The sequence below is a fragment of the Rhinatrema bivittatum genome, chromosome 2 (assembly GCF_901001135.1).
Source record: "Rhinatrema bivittatum chromosome 2, aRhiBiv1.1, whole genome shotgun sequence".
Classification (NCBI taxonomy): domain Eukaryota; kingdom Metazoa; phylum Chordata; class Amphibia; order Gymnophiona; family Rhinatrematidae; genus Rhinatrema; species Rhinatrema bivittatum.
In genome coordinates, this window is record NC_042616.1 from 491214754 (window position 1) to 491232922 (window position 18169).

General features: G+C 41.5%; 1 protein-coding gene across 1 annotated transcript in view; it reads left to right on the plus strand.

The window, feature by feature from the left end:
- LOC115085047 (phenylalanine--tRNA ligase, mitochondrial-like) overlaps positions 1-18169 on the plus strand; it is an 802181-nt gene that overhangs the window by 368543 nt on the left and 415469 nt on the right. The window contains exon 4 of the mRNA XM_029590596.1: positions 8711-8871. Coding sequence (XP_029446456.1) covers positions 8711-8871 — 161 coding nt within the window. The remainder of the gene's footprint in view (positions 1-8710; positions 8872-18169) is intronic.

Below are 18169 nucleotides of genomic sequence, written 5' to 3' on the forward strand. Positions count from 1 at the left end.
TCAACCAACCAAATCACAGACAATGACCCAGAATTTAATCAATCTTGCATGACCTATATAACAGGTCAGGCTGCTCCTGGCACAAGGGATAGATAGCTGTATCTTAATAATTAATGTTGCACCTAGCTAGCATTGCTGCAGAACTGTGGAATGGGAGGCACCAGTTATGGTTCTGTGCCAGGTTTATGGATTATAGTGTCCTTTGTCAAATGTATTCATCAGTATGTTAATTAAGCAATGACTTACAGTGAGACAAGGCATTAAGAGCTGAGCTGGTGTTGCCTGAAGCACTAACCTCAACTGGTCCATTAAGAGTTAATATCCTTGTCAATGGTAAATGGGTATACCCATCTGCAAAGGGTTTTTAAATTATGTAATTAAAAACATATTTTTTGCATTTTTTAGTAGCTGTGTAGTTCTTTCATACTGCTCTGGTAAGATGTATTAGCTGTTAAACCAGAGAATTTTAAGACCCTAGTTAATTTGCTGCTGTCACAACATAGTACGATATACTGTTACAATTCCTCCAGGGAGTAAGGTGATGCAACTGCATGACTGGTAATGGTTCAACACAGAATGTCACACAGTTTCTTTGCAGTAACCTTTTAGAAAATTAATGTGGCTGCTGTGCAAAAACCAGTCAGAATTTGGATTATCATCCCCGTCATCTCTAATCTTGTAAGGAGGGTATGCAGTTCTACGACTCATTTCATTAACTGTTTCAGGCCTGTAGAAAGAGAGCTGCCTGGATTTCTCTGTCAGGCTTGATTCTACAAGGAATGATTTTAAGGTAGTGTACAATCAAACCTAACAGAGAAAGCCAGGCAGTTCTCTTTCTATAGACCTGAAACAGTTAATGACATGGTGGACTGTATAAGGGAAAGCCACACCCACAGATGCCAAAGCTGTCATGTGGGTCTGCCCATTTTTAGAAGTAAAAATTATGTAACATTAGAACATAACATAAGAACACAAGGCTTGCCATACTGGGTCAGACCAAGGGTCTATCAAGCCCAGTATCCTATTTCCAGCAATGGCTAAGCCAGGTCACAAGTGCCTGGCAAGATCCCAAGGGGTAGATAAATTCCAAACTGCTTATCCCAAGAATAAGCAATCGATTTCTGCAACTCTCTCTTAATAATTGGTAATGGACTTTCCTTCTAGGAACTTGTCCAAACCTTTTTTAAACGCAGCTACACGAATAGTTTTCACCACATCTTCTGGCAATGAATTCCAGAGCTTAATTATTCATGGAATAAAAAAATATTTTCTCGTATTAGTTTTAAATGTATTACCCAGTAACTTCATTGTGTGTCCCCCTGGTCGCTGTACTTTTCAAAAGAGTAAATATCTGATTAACATTTACTCATTCCATTCCACTCATTATTTTATAGACCTCTATCATATCTCCCCTCAGCCATCTCTTCTCCAAGCTGAAGACTCTTAACCTCTTTAGCCTTTCTTCATAGGGGAATTGTTCCATCCCCTTTATCATCTTGGTCGCCCTTCTCCTTACCTTTATTAATTCTGCTATATCTTTCTTGAGATGTGGTGACTAGAACTTGACAACAATACTCAAGATGAGGTCGCACGATGGAGCGATACAGAGACATTATAATATTCTCTGTATTATTCTCCATTCATTTCCTAATAGTCCCTAGCATTCTATTTGCTTTCTTGGCTTCTGCTGCACCCTGAGCAGAAGATTTCAATGTATTATCAATGATGATGCCTAGGTCCTTTTCCTGAGTGGTGACCCCTAATATGGAACCTTGCATTGTGTAGCTATAATTTGGGTTACTCTTCCCTATGTGCATCACTTTGCACTTGTGTACATTAAATTTCATTTGCCATTTGCATGCCCAGTCTTCCAGTTTTGCAAGGTCCTCTTGCAATTTCTCACAATCATCTTGTTACTTGGCAACTTTGAATAATTTTGTGTCATCAGCAAATTTGATCGCCTCACTTGTTATTCCCATGTCCAGGTCATTTATAAATATTTTAAAAAGCATTGGTCCCAGAACAGATCCCTGCGGCACTCCACTATTCAACTTTTGCCATTTGGCAAATTTACCATTTAGCCCTACTCTCTGTTTTCTTTTTAAACCACATCTTGATAGTTGTGTTTCTGTATGTTATGCTTTTACCTGCCCATTATCCCTCTACTGAGTCCTGTCAAAGAGTGAAGTCTTCCTGCTAGAGTTTTTGCCCCACTGCTGATACACAGTTTGTGCCCATCTGTTGTAAAATCCTCAGGTATGGCAAGAGAGAGGGCAAGGAATTTCTGGGTGGGGATTTTCCCCGCTTTCTTTCATAGAGTCTTCATGGAGCCCCATCGGAAGGACATTTTTGAAGGGGTTGAATTTGGATATTATTTGCCCCAGGCCCTCTTTCTGCTAGTCACCCTATCATTAAGATTAACAAAGGAAATAGTTATGGATCTCTAAATGTCTCATCTGTAGCAAAACATCTTGCTCGTGCTGTAGTTCTTTGCAGTGACAGCTGATGAAAGCGTCTCTCACTGATGACTGTTGCTTTCCTCAGGATTTATTTATTTAAAGGCACTTATTGCCCGCCCTTCCTACACACAGAGTGGGGTACAATGTGGTTTTTATATAGAGAATAGAAAGGAGGGAAGGTAATGCAAAATCTTAGAGGGGGGGGGGGAGAGGACAGGCATCAAGGAATTGAGATCAGATGTGGCACGGGGTCATCAGAAAGGGGAGTAGAAGGCTAGGTAGCTTCCCCTGCTGGGGGACAAGTTGACGGTAGTCCGTTGTCAACTTGGTTCAGGAATGCTCTTTTGAAGAGGAAAGTTTTTAGGGCTTTTTTTGAAGAGTGTTCTTTCTCAGAGACATCTTATTGTCTTTGGTAGGCTGTTCCAGCAGGGAGGAAAGCGGGTTCTCTGGTTTCCACTCTGTGTGTGAGTTTTGCGAGTGGAGCATCTGGTTAGATGATCTTAGCTTTCTGGTGGGGGTGTGAGTTTTTATTGCTGAAGGAGAGCCATGGGGAGTTTAAGTTGTGAATCGAGGAGTGGATGATAGTTGCCAGCTCATATTGTATTTGGAAGGAGATAGGGAGCCCGTGTAGAGATTGGAGAATAGGAGAGATGTGCCGGTAAGGAGCCTTGCTGCCGTGTTTTAAATAATCTGTAGTGGACGGGTGGCATATAGGGACAGGCCTGTCAGGAGAAAGTTGCAGTAATCTATCCCTGAAACTAGTAGGGAGTGGAGGACAGACCTGAAATCCGAGTATTCCAGGAGAGGTTTAAGTTGGGTGTAGTAAGCACAGTTTGTAGAAAGAGGATTCTTGTAGTTAAGGGCTGTAGCACTTCATTGTGCCTGATCAGTGTAATTAACCTTTTTTTTCCTAGTCCCAGTCTCATTGTAACTCTCGTTATGTCGATGTGCAGGGTCTTGAACTCAGAATTTTCATGTTACATGTTTATTTTGTGTAATTGATTTATATTCCGCTTTTCGGCACGTCAAAGTGCATTACATTCAAGTACTGAGGGTATTTCCCTGTCCCTGGAGGGCTCACAGTCTAAGGGCCTGATTTCAAGGCTTTTTCCCATAGACCCAGGCCCTAAATTAGTACCTGAGGCAACAGAGGGTGACATGACTTGCCCAAGGTCTCAAGGAGCGGCATTGGGGTTTGAAACCTGGTTGCTCTACCCATTAGGCTGTTTTTCCAATCTGATTGGTTTGATTCAAAATTTGGCAGCCCCTTCTAATTAAGGAGTAGGTTGCTGCTGAATTTGTTCTATAAAGTTACTCTCTCCATTGACGCACAGTGCAGCATAATAGTATTCTATATGTGGAGGGAACATTTCAACATCGTTGAGTAGGTGAGCTATGTCAAAATGCTGCTTAAAATTTATTTTTTTTTTATAATTAAAGGAGATTTTTTTTCAGATTATGGCTGAGAGACCTTGCTAAGTGGCACTATACACTAACACTAGAAATTAAATATTTTCCTGTCAAGATTCAACTTGTTTGTGAAGACTACTTGCTCATAGAAAGGACTGTATAGAGGTGACAACAGTGGGTAAGAGATAAGCATTCAGAAACAGTGGGTGAGAAAAGGAAGATAGCAGCTGCTGATGAGGAGGAGAAAGGGAGGGATAGAGCAGCAACGGCAAAGAACAATTCTGTTTTGTTGGGAAGAGCAGTGTCATTCCATGGCAAAATTCAGATTCACCAGCAATTATAGTAGATGGAAGATTCTGCTTTATCATAGTGTAGGGTATGTTGAGAACTTCAGCCAGCAAAGGCAAATTTGCACACTTGGGTATAACCTTAAATCTAAGACTTAAAAATGATTTGCAGATAGTTATTTTTGTTACCTGTATACTTAAAAGTGTTTCATCTTCACCAGGTTAAAAGACTCAGCACAGTGGAAATGTTCTCCAAGAGTGCAATTGCACATTATACCTGCAAATTGACAGCATTTTTATCTTCATAGTTATTGTCTGGGAGAACAAGACATGTTTAAACTTTTCTTCTTTTTGTAGTTCTTTGTGCTTTAATTTTCTTTTTCTTTTTGGCCACGATAAAGAGGAAAGTCAGGGTGTGCAGTTACCTTGCTGAGAATTTTTCTATTCCTGCTATTAGTTAGGTCAAGGTGGTTTAAAAAAAAAAAAATATCTTTATGATTTTTCAAAAACTTACAGGAAAGGAGAAAATGAAGCAGAATGAGATTCTAACTTAAAAGGAACAAATCCAAAGCAAAATATATTACTTCCTTACTAGTCCACACTTAAAGGAAAATTTTAAAAGTCCTGCTTGCATCGAAGCCGGGAGATACGCATACAAGTTAGGCCTCAATGCGCTGAGCGGAGTTTGGAAGCCACCATGTATGCGCGGATCTCCCGCTACATGCACAGGTCAAAAGTTTTTAAAAAGGGATGGGCATGGGTGTGTTGGGGGAAAGCTAAGAGATGTGCAAATAAATACTTATGCGCATAGGCACGTTCTGGGGTCCCCTGCCACCTAACTTTAGTACTGCTTTGGATGGCATTTAAGTAATAAAAATATCTAGGCTAGTCAGCTGGATTTTAAGAGTTGGGGCTAACAGGGGGAAAGGGAGACTATTAAACTGGGGGGTTGGGAAGGTCCTATCCCTTAACTGACAAACTGGGAACGAACTGGAAAAACTACCTATGGCATTGGCGCGCGTCCCTTAAAACATTCTGTCACTTATATGGTAGAAGTGACATTTGCCTGTCCATTTAATATTGTGCGCACATGTGCGTGTTCAGCCTATTTTGTAATATAGGCGCATATGTTATAAAATGGACAGCATCCATAGCAATGGTAAAGTTACACGGCAGGGGACCCCAGCGTGCGCCTATGTGCATAAGTGCATTTGGACTGCCTCCCCCGTCTTAGGAGGGGAAGGCAGTCCAAATGTAGAATTTAGCAGGAACTTGTTTTACATCACAGAGGAAATATGAAAAGCTGTTAAGACTACTCCTCTTAGATATAGCAACAATTAATGTACAAAATAGCTTAGCACGGTCAAAACTAGACAGATGGAATTTCACCTACAATGACATTGGGAGAAAGTCTAGTATGAAAACAAGCTGTCAGCTGCTTTGGGTCACAAAGGCATATAGAAAGAATTAACTTTCTCTTAAATTGTGTTCCTTTTGGAAAATCTGAAAAAAATCACATTTCTGTGTCCCAAAAACATGTTATCTCTAAAAGGAAAAAAAAAAAGTCTTACAAGCCAATTCTTATCTGACTCAAGGACAAAGGAAACTAAAAATGTTATGTGGCACATCCTCTTCTAGTAGTTTTTTTTAAATATTGCATTAAATGTAGGTGATCTATAGATCACCATCCACTGTTGTTTTGTCTGCAGCCTTTCCAGCTTTGTACCTGATATTTAACACGTCCTGATAACTGGAATTGCATCCACTGATGTCTCCAATATCTCCCAAAGATATTTCCTTAACTCCTCCGAGTTATGCCCCTGGGATGCCCCTAACTTAGCCGACTAAATTCTAGCCAGCTATCTTACTAGCTGGCTAAAAGCCCAAATATTCATTTAGCTGGATAACTTCTAAGTTATCCATCTAAATGCTTCTGAATATGGACATTTACAAATCAGCTCATTTAAAATGTAATGCAAAAATCTATGTTAATGGAAAGAAACAACATTAATATGCATTAAAAAGCATTAATATACATTAAAAAGCATTAAACAGTAACACAGGTTTATAGTGCACATTAACAACTGGGTTAGCGTTAACACAATTTAGTGACTAGGCCCCGATGTGTGTTACTGTTTTAGCTTCAAGGAAGTCAAGTGAAATAGCTTCAGAGGTGGGGGTGTAGAGGGGAGAGGAGAGAAAGTGTGTATGGTGGGGATCCAGCTTGGGGGAAGAGAGAGAATTTGTGGTCTGGCTTGGAAGAGAGAGTGAGTGCTGGGGTCTGGCTTGAGAGGAAAGAGGCGTGAGAGACAGTGGTAAAATGGTGGATCAGCCTTGGGAGGAAGAAAGACTGTTAGCTGAATTCCGTACCTATCATCCACATTTGAAGACAGCTCTCACTACGAAACATCCCAATTCAAGGAGTATCAGGCAAATTACCAGAATATAAACCACCGACACTGATGCACACCAAACATACTTCAGCACCAAAAACTGGAGAGATCTTCATTACAACTTATCAGTGGTGTTCAGCTACTGAACAAAGAATGTAAAACAAACTAGTCTCATGAGGCCTCACAGTAAGAAATATAACAAACTCTACTGAAAGGCAGAAAAAGGAAGAAATGAGTAGAGAGCTAGGTCAACAAATGAGCTTGGATGCAAAGGAATGTGATTGGCCTATTAATGGAAGCAGTGTGCACCAGTTGCCAGCCACAATTCCCAAACCTCTTGGAACTGGCCAGCCAGGAGCATGTGAGTCAGATGTGGACCCAGAAGGAAAGAGGGAAGCAGAGAAGAAGTTTTGACCACTGCCTCTAGCATAACCCCCTCATTTTTTGCAGCTGTCATTAGGGCTTCACATATGACTGGTAGTGACAGAGAGCTTTGTTTCTTCAGCGGAAATCAATTTTGAAATTTTGAATTAAATACCATAACCCGAATAAATTAAAAGATGGAAGTTGATTACTCCATATTCTTAATGCAATGTCTTTTTTTCCATGATAGGAATCAGAGTGGATCATTTTGATCACATATTTGTTTTGTAATGTTCCATGTGAAATGCTTTACTTTTTGTTTTTAAAGTTTTTGAAGAAATTAAAAAAAAAAAAAAAAGACAGCTGCAGCAGGCTTTATAGCTATCGGAAAGCTAGTAATACGTAAGGAAACCAATGTTTCTATTAAGTCTCTGGACACTAAGCATTTTCCCCATAGACACAAAATGGATGAAAATCTTTAGAACATAGGCCACTTTGAAAGCATTTGATCTTTATAATTTCATATATATTAAACTCCTGGGTAGTTTTGAAGTCTCTTTTTAGTATCTTATCATAAGATCATTGAGGTCTAGCTTGGAAATATGTTCCCACACAAGAGTGTCACTTTGTTTGTGCCTGATGGTTTATTCTTGTCTTTAGCTTCTGATCCTTTTTACCAGTGTAGAATCCCTCATCACTTTTTCTTTATCAGATAGCATAAACTACATTAATAGAAAAGAAAGAATATGGTCCTGTTATGCAGAATATTTTTCCGATGTGGATAACTGTGGGGCGCTGTGAGATATGCTGGCACAGTTTTCAGCATATTTTGCAAGGTTTTGTTCCCGTTTTTTCTTTTTGAATTTCTGTTCTAAGGTTGCTTCTCATCATTAAGAGTTTTTCTTTCCTATAGCTGTTCTATTCTTCCTCACCCTTCGCTAAACATATCTTCCACCTCCCCCCCGTTTTTACTTTACTTCCATTTATAGCTTTGAAATCATACTACTGTATTATAATCCAGTCTGCAATTTACTTGTACATTTGGGCAACATCATTTGTAGTTCAGGTTGTATTGACCTGAGGAAGTAAGCATAGCTCTAAAAAGGTATTATTAAGTTAGTCCAAGTCTAATAAAAATGTATCACTACAGCTCGTTTGTTGACCTTGGTCTTAATGCTTCTGAGAAGGCGTAACTAAAGTGTTTCCAGGGGTCACTGATTACATGGATTAGATCTATGTGTCACACAATTGCTAGCATTATACAATGATCCCTTGTGTGCTGTTATTGGCGAGACCAATTTAATTATAATGAATCTACTTTTTTTATATGAAGCCATGTGTACGCCAAAGCAAAAGAACAATGAGTTTGTGATTTGCAAATATTTGACCTTTTTGGAGTCAAGTTTATCATTTTATAGTGAAATCAGAAGAGGAGCTGTTAGTGGATTCAGTGAACTTGAGATCCAAGGTGTAGAGTAAAGCATTCTTTCATTGAAGAGTCAAGGTCTGTTCTATAGCAGTTGAAGCGAGACAATGTGAATAGCTATTTATCTGCAAAAACGGAGTGGTTAAAAGACCGGAAACACATGGGGCTGGGAAGTATTTCCTGCAGACAGCTTCTTCATGTGATGGGTTCTGCATACCTTTGCATACTTCGCTCCATCACCAGACTGTTACTGGCAGGGTTTTTTTTTTTCTTTCATGCCTCTTTAACTTGCTGCTTGGTAGAAAGGGTTTTTTTTTAACATTTGAAATCTTTCATGCTTAAGCTTGAATTTGTTCTCGCTTTTGATTGCAGCTGGTGCCTCTGAGAAAATTGGCTGGGCATTTGGTCTTGGATTAGAGAGGTTGGCCATGATCCTTTATGATATCCCTGACATCCGCCTGTTCTGGAGTGAAGACGAGCGCTTCCTCAAGCAGTTTTGTGTAACTCACATCAATCAACCGGTAAAGTTTCAGGTAACAAAACAAAAGCTCTGAATTTCATGATGACCTTTCTCCACCGCAGTAAACTAGTATGAAGAATAATGAGCTTGATCTCCTTCCCACTGCTGTCCCCCAGCAGACAATCTCTTCTTAAAAGTATAGGCGACTCTTAAATTGTGTCATGCTTTCCTGTGTCTGTTGTTCTAAAACTTTGAGGATTTTTCTGGGAGAACAAAAATGTTTAGTTTTTCTGGTTTTCACAATTTCAAAAAAATGTTTGCATGTATATGAAGCAAAACTACTGTATTGGCTTGAGAAGATTAATAATTTACTGAGCTATTTATGCGCTCTGGCAGATAGTTGAGCTGTTAAGTTTAGAAGCATTCACATGTTGGGATGCTGAATAAGATTTGTATGGAAGAAACCCACTTTGAAATGATTTTTACATGAGTGTTATTTATTTATTGGTTACATGCCAATCAAATGAATGCTCATGGAGAGTCACAGCAGTGATTAAAATACATAGCAAAACATAATTTCTGTGTTATTTATTTAATTGATATTCCGCCTTTCAGACGTTTCCAAGTAGATTACATTCAGGTACAGTAGATATTTACCTGTCCCCAGAGGTCTCACAATCTAAGTTTGTGCCTGAAGCAGTGGAAGGTGAAGTGACTAAATAAAAATACATTATAACATAAAAATAATTAAAGCAAAAATTAAATTTTAAACAAATCTAAAGCCGAGACATAAAAACAATTAGTCAAGGCCTCAAGAAATAGAAGAGACTTTTGAATATGCCAACAGAAAATATAATCCTCCTTATTATGCAATTCAGCAGGAAGGTCATTCCCTTGATTGAGTAAAAAATAATCTAATAGTCTTTATTGGAGGCACAACAAGCAGAGCATTCTGTGAAGAGTTCAAAGTCCTTGCTGGTATATTCCATGCCAAGTGCTCTTTCAAATAAATTGCCACCAACCCCTTTAGAATTTTAAACACTAAACATAACATCTTAAAACAAATTTTAAATTCTACTGGCAACCAATAAAGATCAACAAGAATAGGAGGTATTCTTTTCTTGAGATCAACCCCTGTTAAAATGAGAGCAATCACATTTTGAACAATGCGTATATATTTTTTTGGCAGCCCAATGAACAGTATATAATCTAATCTACTGGTGACAAGTGCATGCACACTACTAGCTTTTTCTTCTCCAGCAATGGATGAAATTGATGACTTGACCGCAGTTGGAAAAACAAACTCTAACTGCTGACTAATAGGGTCATTTATCAAAATGCGTTATGGCATTAACTCACGCGATAACACGTTAATGCATGCAATAACTGTGTTAATGCATGGCGCGAATGACATTTTTGAAGGGGTGGGATTGGGGAGGGGTTTGAGCGGGATTAATTAAAATGAGGGGCAATATCGCACTGTGCGATAGCATGACGCATGCTATCACACGGTTTTAATGCCAGAAATGACACCTTTTTTTGCTGACTTTAAGCCGTGTGATATGCCCGAAACGGTCGTAACGTAATTTGCGTTAAAGATTGTAAATTGCATTTTGGCCAGTTCTGGGCTTGGGGAGGGAGAGGGGAGTGGAGTGGAGGGAGAGAGAGAGAGAGAGCCTCTGGGGACAACTTCACAGTATTCAACTATTTATATCACTATAGGAGGGCCAACTAATAGCTCGAGATGAGGTGTTGGTGGGGATTTAGGGTTTAGAGGCCAGTTTTGCATGCAGAATGAGACATACAAACAGCACAGTACACCATCAAATCTTCACCAAGGTGTACTGTGCTGTTCCTATGTCTCACTCTGCATGCAAAACTGGCCCCTAAACTCTAAACCACCACCAACACCTCATCTCGAGCTATTAGCTGGCCCTCCTTTAGAGATATAAATAGTTGACTACTATGAAGGCCTTATAAATAGTCTCTCTCTCTCTGTCTGTCTCACCCCATAGTAACAGCTACCTGTCTGGCACTTCGCGAGCTGCGAAATAGAAGTATCATGGGGCACCCTACGATAATACCTGTGCGAAGCGCTATGTCAGCGCGCAGTGTGGTAATTCTAAAATTACCATAAATATGCTCCTTTTTCTTGCCACGGGCATTATCCATGCGTTATTATAGCATTCTGATGAATCTACGGGTAAATTTGTGGAACCATGGACCAAGCCCTGTCAGTCTGAACACCTAAAGTATGCTATTGACTTTTTACAGAAACTGGCTGGTTACAGAATAGCTGAACCACACCTAATTCCAATGTCCTTGGCTTAAATGATGTTTAAACAGTTTTGGATCATCCATTGGTTTATAGCTTGCATACACTTAAACACATTTTTAATGTCTTAACATGTGATTTACTTTAAGGAAAATAAAGTTGAATGGGATCTGCATAGAAAAAATCTTTTATGCCAAATTGTATTACTTTCTCTAATGGTTGTTCGTACAAAATAAATTAGGTGATGATATGGACCTCTGAGGCATTCCCTGAAACTCTGGTTTCATTGTGATAGAAAATTACCAATCACTTCTGTTAGGTATCTGCTCTGCAAAACTGATTTAAACCAGTCCAGAGATGTGTCACAAGTTGCTGCCTGGGGTCTGCCCAACCTGCTGACCATTCTCCAGAACAGATGTTCTGAGGCAGCTACTTGCAGAGAAACTCACTTTATTCCATACACTAGCAACTATTTTACATTTAGGACTGTCATTTCCTTTCGAGACACTAGGATTTCTGCATACAAGGCATTTACATAAATAGCGGCAGGCCAGCTCACGTCCCCAGGACTCCCTAACACCTGTTGCCCTGCAATACCTTTTATGGAATCCATGCTTTAAAACCACACTTCAAGACACTTTTGTTGCTATGTGTGAACAGTTCCATTTCTCTGGCTTCTAGGTCTCTCTGTTGTCTCCCTCTGACTCTCTCTCAGGCCGATTCAATAAAGTCCGCAGGAGAGCCGGCACTTCGAGGCGAGCGCCTGCTCTCCTGACGCGTGCCCAGGCACCTCTCCTGAGCACGCGATTCTTTATTTAAATTAGGGCCCGCACTAATAAGGAGGGGCTAGTGACACTAGCGCATCCCTAGTGCCTCTTTATTGGCGGAAGCTGCGGCTGTCGGCGGCTCTGACAGCCGATGCTTAATTTTACCGGCGTTGGTTGTCGAACCCGTTGACAGCCATGGGTTCGGAAAACGGACACCAGCAAAGTTGAGCGTCCATTTTCCAACCCGCTGGCCGCAGGCAGATTTTTTTTTTTTAATTAAGTTTTTTGTTTTTTTTTTAATTTTTGGGGCTTCCGACTTAATATCGCTATGATATTAAGCCGGAGGGTGTACAGGAAAGCAGTTTTTTCTGCTTTTCTGTACACTTTCCCGGTGCCGTCACAAATTAATGCCTGCCTGTCAGGCCGATATAGTACAGTACACTCCGGCGGAGTGCACTGTTAACCCGCATTTGGACGTGTATTTTCGACGCGTTATTATTACGCCTTATACTGTAAGGGGTAATAGCGCGTGCAAAACACTCAGCCAACCCCCCCCCCCCGGAAACTAATAGTGCTCATCGCATGCAAATGCATGTTGATGAGCCTATTAGTTAGTCACGCTCGATACAGAAAGTAAATGTGCAGCCAAGCCACACATTTTACTCTCAGAAATTAACGCCTGCACCAGGCAAGGGTACAGAAAAGCAGAAAAAACTGCTTTTCTGTACACCCTCCATTTGATGCGCTAGCTTTACCCCTTATTCAGTAAGGGGCAATAGCGCGTCAAAAACGCGCGTCCAACCCCCCCCCCCCCCCCCTGAAACTAATAGCGCCCGCAACATGCAAATGCATGTTGATGGCCCTATTAGTTATTCCCACGCAATTCACTAAGTAAAATGTGCAGCCAAGCCGCACATTTTACTTTCAGAAATTAGCGCCTACCCAAAGATAGGCGTTAATGTCTGCCGGCACCAGGAAAGTGTACAGAAAAGCAGTAAAAACTGCTTTTCTGTGCATCCTCCGACTTAATATCATGGCGATATTAAGTCGGAGGTCCCAAAGTAAAAAATAATTTAAAATTTAAAAAAATACAAATGTTAAATCGGCTCGCGGGTTGAAAACCGGACGCTCAATTTTTCCGGCGTCCGGTTTCCGAACCCGTGGTTGTCAGCGGGTTTGAGAACCGACGCCAGCAAAATTGAGCGTCGGCTGTCAAATTCACTGACAGCCGCCGCTCCTGTCAAAAAAGAGGCGCTAGGGACGCGCTAGTGTCCCTAGCGCCTCTTTTTACCGTGGGCCCTCATTTAAATACTGAATCGCGCGCACAGGAGAGCGGGCGAGCACCCGCTCTCCCGCAATTTTTACTGAATTGGCCTGTGTGTGCAGGAAGAGCTTAAAGCTCACACTGATTACCCTGCAGACAAAGCTTGTCTTTCCAATCAGCTACACCAGTTTGCCTTGCTGCTGGCAGCAATAGGCGTATTGGATCCTCTATTCATGGCCTCAGGACTACTTTTCCCAGCAGCCTTCTATTTCCTGGTCCACAAGGTTTTATAGTTCCCTACTCAACTCCTGGCAGCTTTGTATTTCTTGGTGCATCTGGCTTTATTCTCCTCTAGCTGCTTCAGTACGTGTGAACCCCCTGGTTTATCACACACTGTAACACCAGTATTTCTCTCATGGGAGCTTAATATTTCAAGATTTAGTGTATCAAACACAGCAGTTAGATCTCATAATACCAGTAGGACATCCCCACCTTTATCCAAATCAATTAAAACATCGTCAGACAGCTGTGTCAATGTGGTCTCAGTCCTGTGTGCTATTCTAAAATCTGATTGGGTCTAGATAATCCTCAGCATCCAAATAGTCTTACAACTACAGCAGGACAGCATTTGTAAGAGGGTTAATTGCTTGATTTGGACTAACTTTGAAATGCTACCTTACCCTAGAGTAACATAGGAGTGATGATGCACATGAGTTTTTGAGAACACTTAGCTTCTTTTTCAGACTTGCAAAAAAAAGTACCTGCACAAATAGAAATAAAGCAGGGACCCTTGTCTTGAAAACACATGTACAACAACATCTTTGTGTAATTCTTATTTTGTTTCTGTTTCACAACATGTAAAGAATCTAGTTATCTGCAAGACCAATACAACGCAAAGCAAAGATAAGAGTGTCCTAAACATGTAGTAGAGGATATGTGCAACCCTGGACATATATCTTGGGGCTTGATCCCCCCCGAGACAGACAGGAAGAAAAGCCATAGAAAATCAGGCTCTTGGTATAATGATGAGATGAGTCTTGAGAATGTGGAGACTAATTGGGCTACTGCTGTCCTGTTGTTTTTAAAAAGTTGTTGAGCTTGTATAAAGATTATTGCCTATGCAGAGCTTCACCAGAAAAGGAGCCTGATTTATAAAAAAGAAAGCAGGATAAAACATGACCTTGGTATGAAGTAATGAATGAACTGTTTAATCAGTTTCAGTGAAGTATGTGATATTATCATTGCTGTCTGCATGTATGCCTACAGTTAATTCTTTTATGTTCCTATTAGTCTGCACCATGGGCTTATATTCCTCTCACTAGCAGATGGAGACAAACTACCAATCAGTAGTTTTATTTTTTCTCTTTGGCACATTTTACTCCTTAGTTCTTGCCTTATTTTCTCAGTTCTTAGTTTTCTTCCAACAGAAGAGGACAACCCAGGTGCCAATTAGTGCCAGATTGTATGGGGATGTTTTAGTGATCTGGACACCTGTTCAGTGGGAACTGGACTGAGAACACCAATTCATTTCACACAGTCCACCAAATTGCTTTCAGATGGTAATGACTTTTGCTTATTGCCTGTCTGAGCCAGATTTGAGCTAGTGATCGTGAAGTGAAAGGCTCTGCAAACAAAAGTGCAAATCACCTTGCTAAATGTTTACTCTTTTTTTTTTTTTTTTTTTTTTTGCTCAGTGGCCAGAGTGGTTTAGATGTGATGTTACCAGTTACATCAGAGAACAGGATGGTTACCAGAAACTTTCTAGAGTGCCTGCCTTCCCCACAAATGCACAATCTGGCAGCCACCAGATTGTCTGTCAGGAGGCTTTGAGCTTTCAGCTGTTATGCACCAAACATTTGGAGCAAAGTGCCAGTAACCCTGTGCCTGGAACCCACTCTACCTTAAGTTCGGGAAAAAAGCTAAAAGGTGAATTTTAAAAGTCCTACGCGTGCCAGAGCTGGGAGATGCTGGCGTGTGTCGGGCCGGCGCATACTGCGCAGATTTTAGGAAGCACCTGAGTACCCCCCTGTATCTCGCGGTATGCGCACAAATCTAAAAGGGGAAAAAAGAGGCGGGACGTGGTCCGGGTGGAGCATGGGAGAGACAAGGGTGCTCTGGGAAGGTCACTTGAAATGTGCGCCTAAGTATTTATGTGCACCAAGGTCTCTTTTTGCGCAACTTTACTTCTGCTATGGATAGTGGGTAAGTTTTAAAATAAAAAAAATCAGGACTAGTCAGTGGGTTTGAAGGGTTGGGGCTAATAGGATAAAAGGCAGGAAAGTTAATTAGTGGGGTTAGGAAGCCAGAAGCCCTTATCTGGGCAAACTGGGAATGGACTGGAGAAACTGGTAATTGGGTCGGTGCACGTAACTCATAAAATTCCCCCCACCTATCCAAGTCCATACAAAATAGCATGCACATTAAGCATGTACAGCTGATTTTAGATCATACTTGTGTACGTTATAAATGGCCACGTCCATTTGCGCAAGCCGCCTTACGTGAGTACATGTACTGGCCCCGGCATGGCTTTTCAGACGAGCCTTCCCCTAAGACCCAGATCCTCGGCCCAAGTTGTTGAACTCCCGATGAGGGGCTGTGTTACACACAGCAGGGATGCAACTGGGTCTTGATACTATTCACAGATGGGTTTTCCTATGCTGGATCCCAATGCTTCATTAATTGCAAATTCTGATCCGATTGTAAGGCGTTCTAACACCTCTGTTCGTTTACATTTATTGTACTCCGCCTCAAGACCAAATTTGGAAAAGACAGAACATCAAAAGTTCGTAAATAAATAATAATAAATTTACTATAATGGGCATCCAGTCCAACCAATGGTTCTCTGGGAGGTCGAAAGGAGGGACTGAACTGCAGCGAAGATCTGGCACATTCGAGAAGGACGAGAATGTCTTATGAACATTACTTTTTCATCCTGGCGGCAGTTTTCAAAGTGTCCGAATTGCTGAAGAATACTGGGACTTCCTGCTTGTGCTCTTTGCTTCAGTTTTCAAAGGAAAAAAATACACACTTGCTTTTAATTTGCAAAGTGTTTGCAGAGATTTGCACCTTCTCTTTCTGCAGATACTTTTTGTGACCCAAATTACGTGCTTAGTTTTAAAAACCCAAAACTCTGCACACAGTTTTCAACCCTTGCCTGATTAGGCCGCCCCACTACAATACAAGTATGCGCCTAATGGAAGTAAGTATGTAATGTTACCTGCAAACAGCATGGGCAGTTTTCCAACAGGGATTTATGTGGGTAAAACACTTTTTACCCGCGGGAACCCTTTCGGGAAGTCTCCCTCCATTCAGCTCTTATAGTATAATTTATACGGATTTAGGGTAATTTTCAAACTGTCCCCATGGGTTGAAGTCTGTGGGTACTTGAGCCAGAATTTTCAAAGCAGATATATGCAAGTCTGGTTTAAAAATTCACAGGGGTCTGGGTGTGCTTGTGTGTAATCAGTGCTGACACACACATACAAAATTATGCTTGCTCAGTTGTGTTTTTACACACACATTTTAAGAAATGGAAAGGATGTGCTTCAGTTTTGAACCTGCTGCCTGGAATGGCGTGTTGTAATGCACATAAAAGTAAACACGAAATGGCTTATGCTTGTACTTTTATGCAAATGTCCCCCACCCAGGGGCAATGTTTGAAAGCCTATTTGTGCGCATAAAACCGGGGTTTACTGTATGTACATAAATCCTTAAAAAAAAAAAAATCATCCCCTTTGGCATCTGTCAGAGTTGGGTCTCAAGACATCGTCCATCAGGATGCATGTCAGTGCGGTAGCCGCCTTCCATAAAGGTGTCGGGGATGTCCCTATATATGTACAACCCCTTCTAACACACTTTCTGAAGGGTTTGCTCCACATCAAGCCACCTTTACTTCCTCCTGCCCCTTCTTGGGACCATAATCTGGTTCTCGGTCGGCTCATGAAACCACCATTCGAGCCTCTTCACTCCTGTGACCTAAAATATCTCACATGGAAAGTGATTTTCCTTTTGGCTCTCACTTCAGCTCACAGGGTTAGTGAGTTACAGGCCCTAGTTACCTATCCGCCTTACGCTAAACTCCTGCAGGACCGGGCGGTACTCCGCACTCACCCTAAGTTTTAACCTAAGGTAGTTTCGGAGTTTCACATTAATCAATCCATCATACTACCTACCTTCTTTCCCAGGCCCCATTCCAGTCCAGGGAAACAGGCTCTGCATACCCTTGACTGCAAACGGGCTCTAGCTTTTTATCTAGACCGTACAGTTGCCCACAGGATGAGCACTCAATTATTCATCTCGTTCCACCCCAACAAATTAGGGCAACCTGTGGGTAAACAGACTCTCTCCTCCTGGTTAGCGGACTGCATATCTTTTTGCTATCAGCAAGCAGGCATTCCTTTTCAAGACCATGTTAAAGCACACTCTGTGAGGGCCATGGTGACTTCAGTAGCACACCTACGCTCTGTGCCGCTTCCTGACATTTGCAGGGCTGTAAAGGTATGGAGTTCTCTCCATACCTTTACAGCCCATTATTGCTTAGACAAAGCCAGAAGATAAGATTCCATCTTCGGCCAGTCTATCCTTCGTAACCTATTTACAACGTGATGTACCTACACCCTTCCACCTGCCCGGTGGGGTTCAGGATGCCCTCTACCAAATTCCACCCCAGTTGTTGTGCCTGTTGCACGCCTTTGGGTACATTTGGTGCATGTTCGGACATCCTCAGCTCTGTACTCACCCATATGTGAGGACTACCATCCTGCTTGTCCTGTGAGAAAGCAAATGTTGCTTACCTGTAACAGGTGTTCTCACAGGACAGCAGGATGTTAGTCCTCATGAAACCTGCCCGCCGTCCCGCGGTGTTGGGTTCGTAACGTTTTGTTATTTTCTTTTTTGGCACTGCCTGTAGCTTTCAAATAAGACTGAAGGGGGACCCCTGCTGGCTGCAGGGTTGGTGCCATGCTGGGCATGCCCAGTAGGTTACAGTCAAAGTTCTGGAAACTTTGACAGATGTTTTCCGTGATTGGGCTCCATCCTGATGATGTCACCCATATGTGAGGACTAA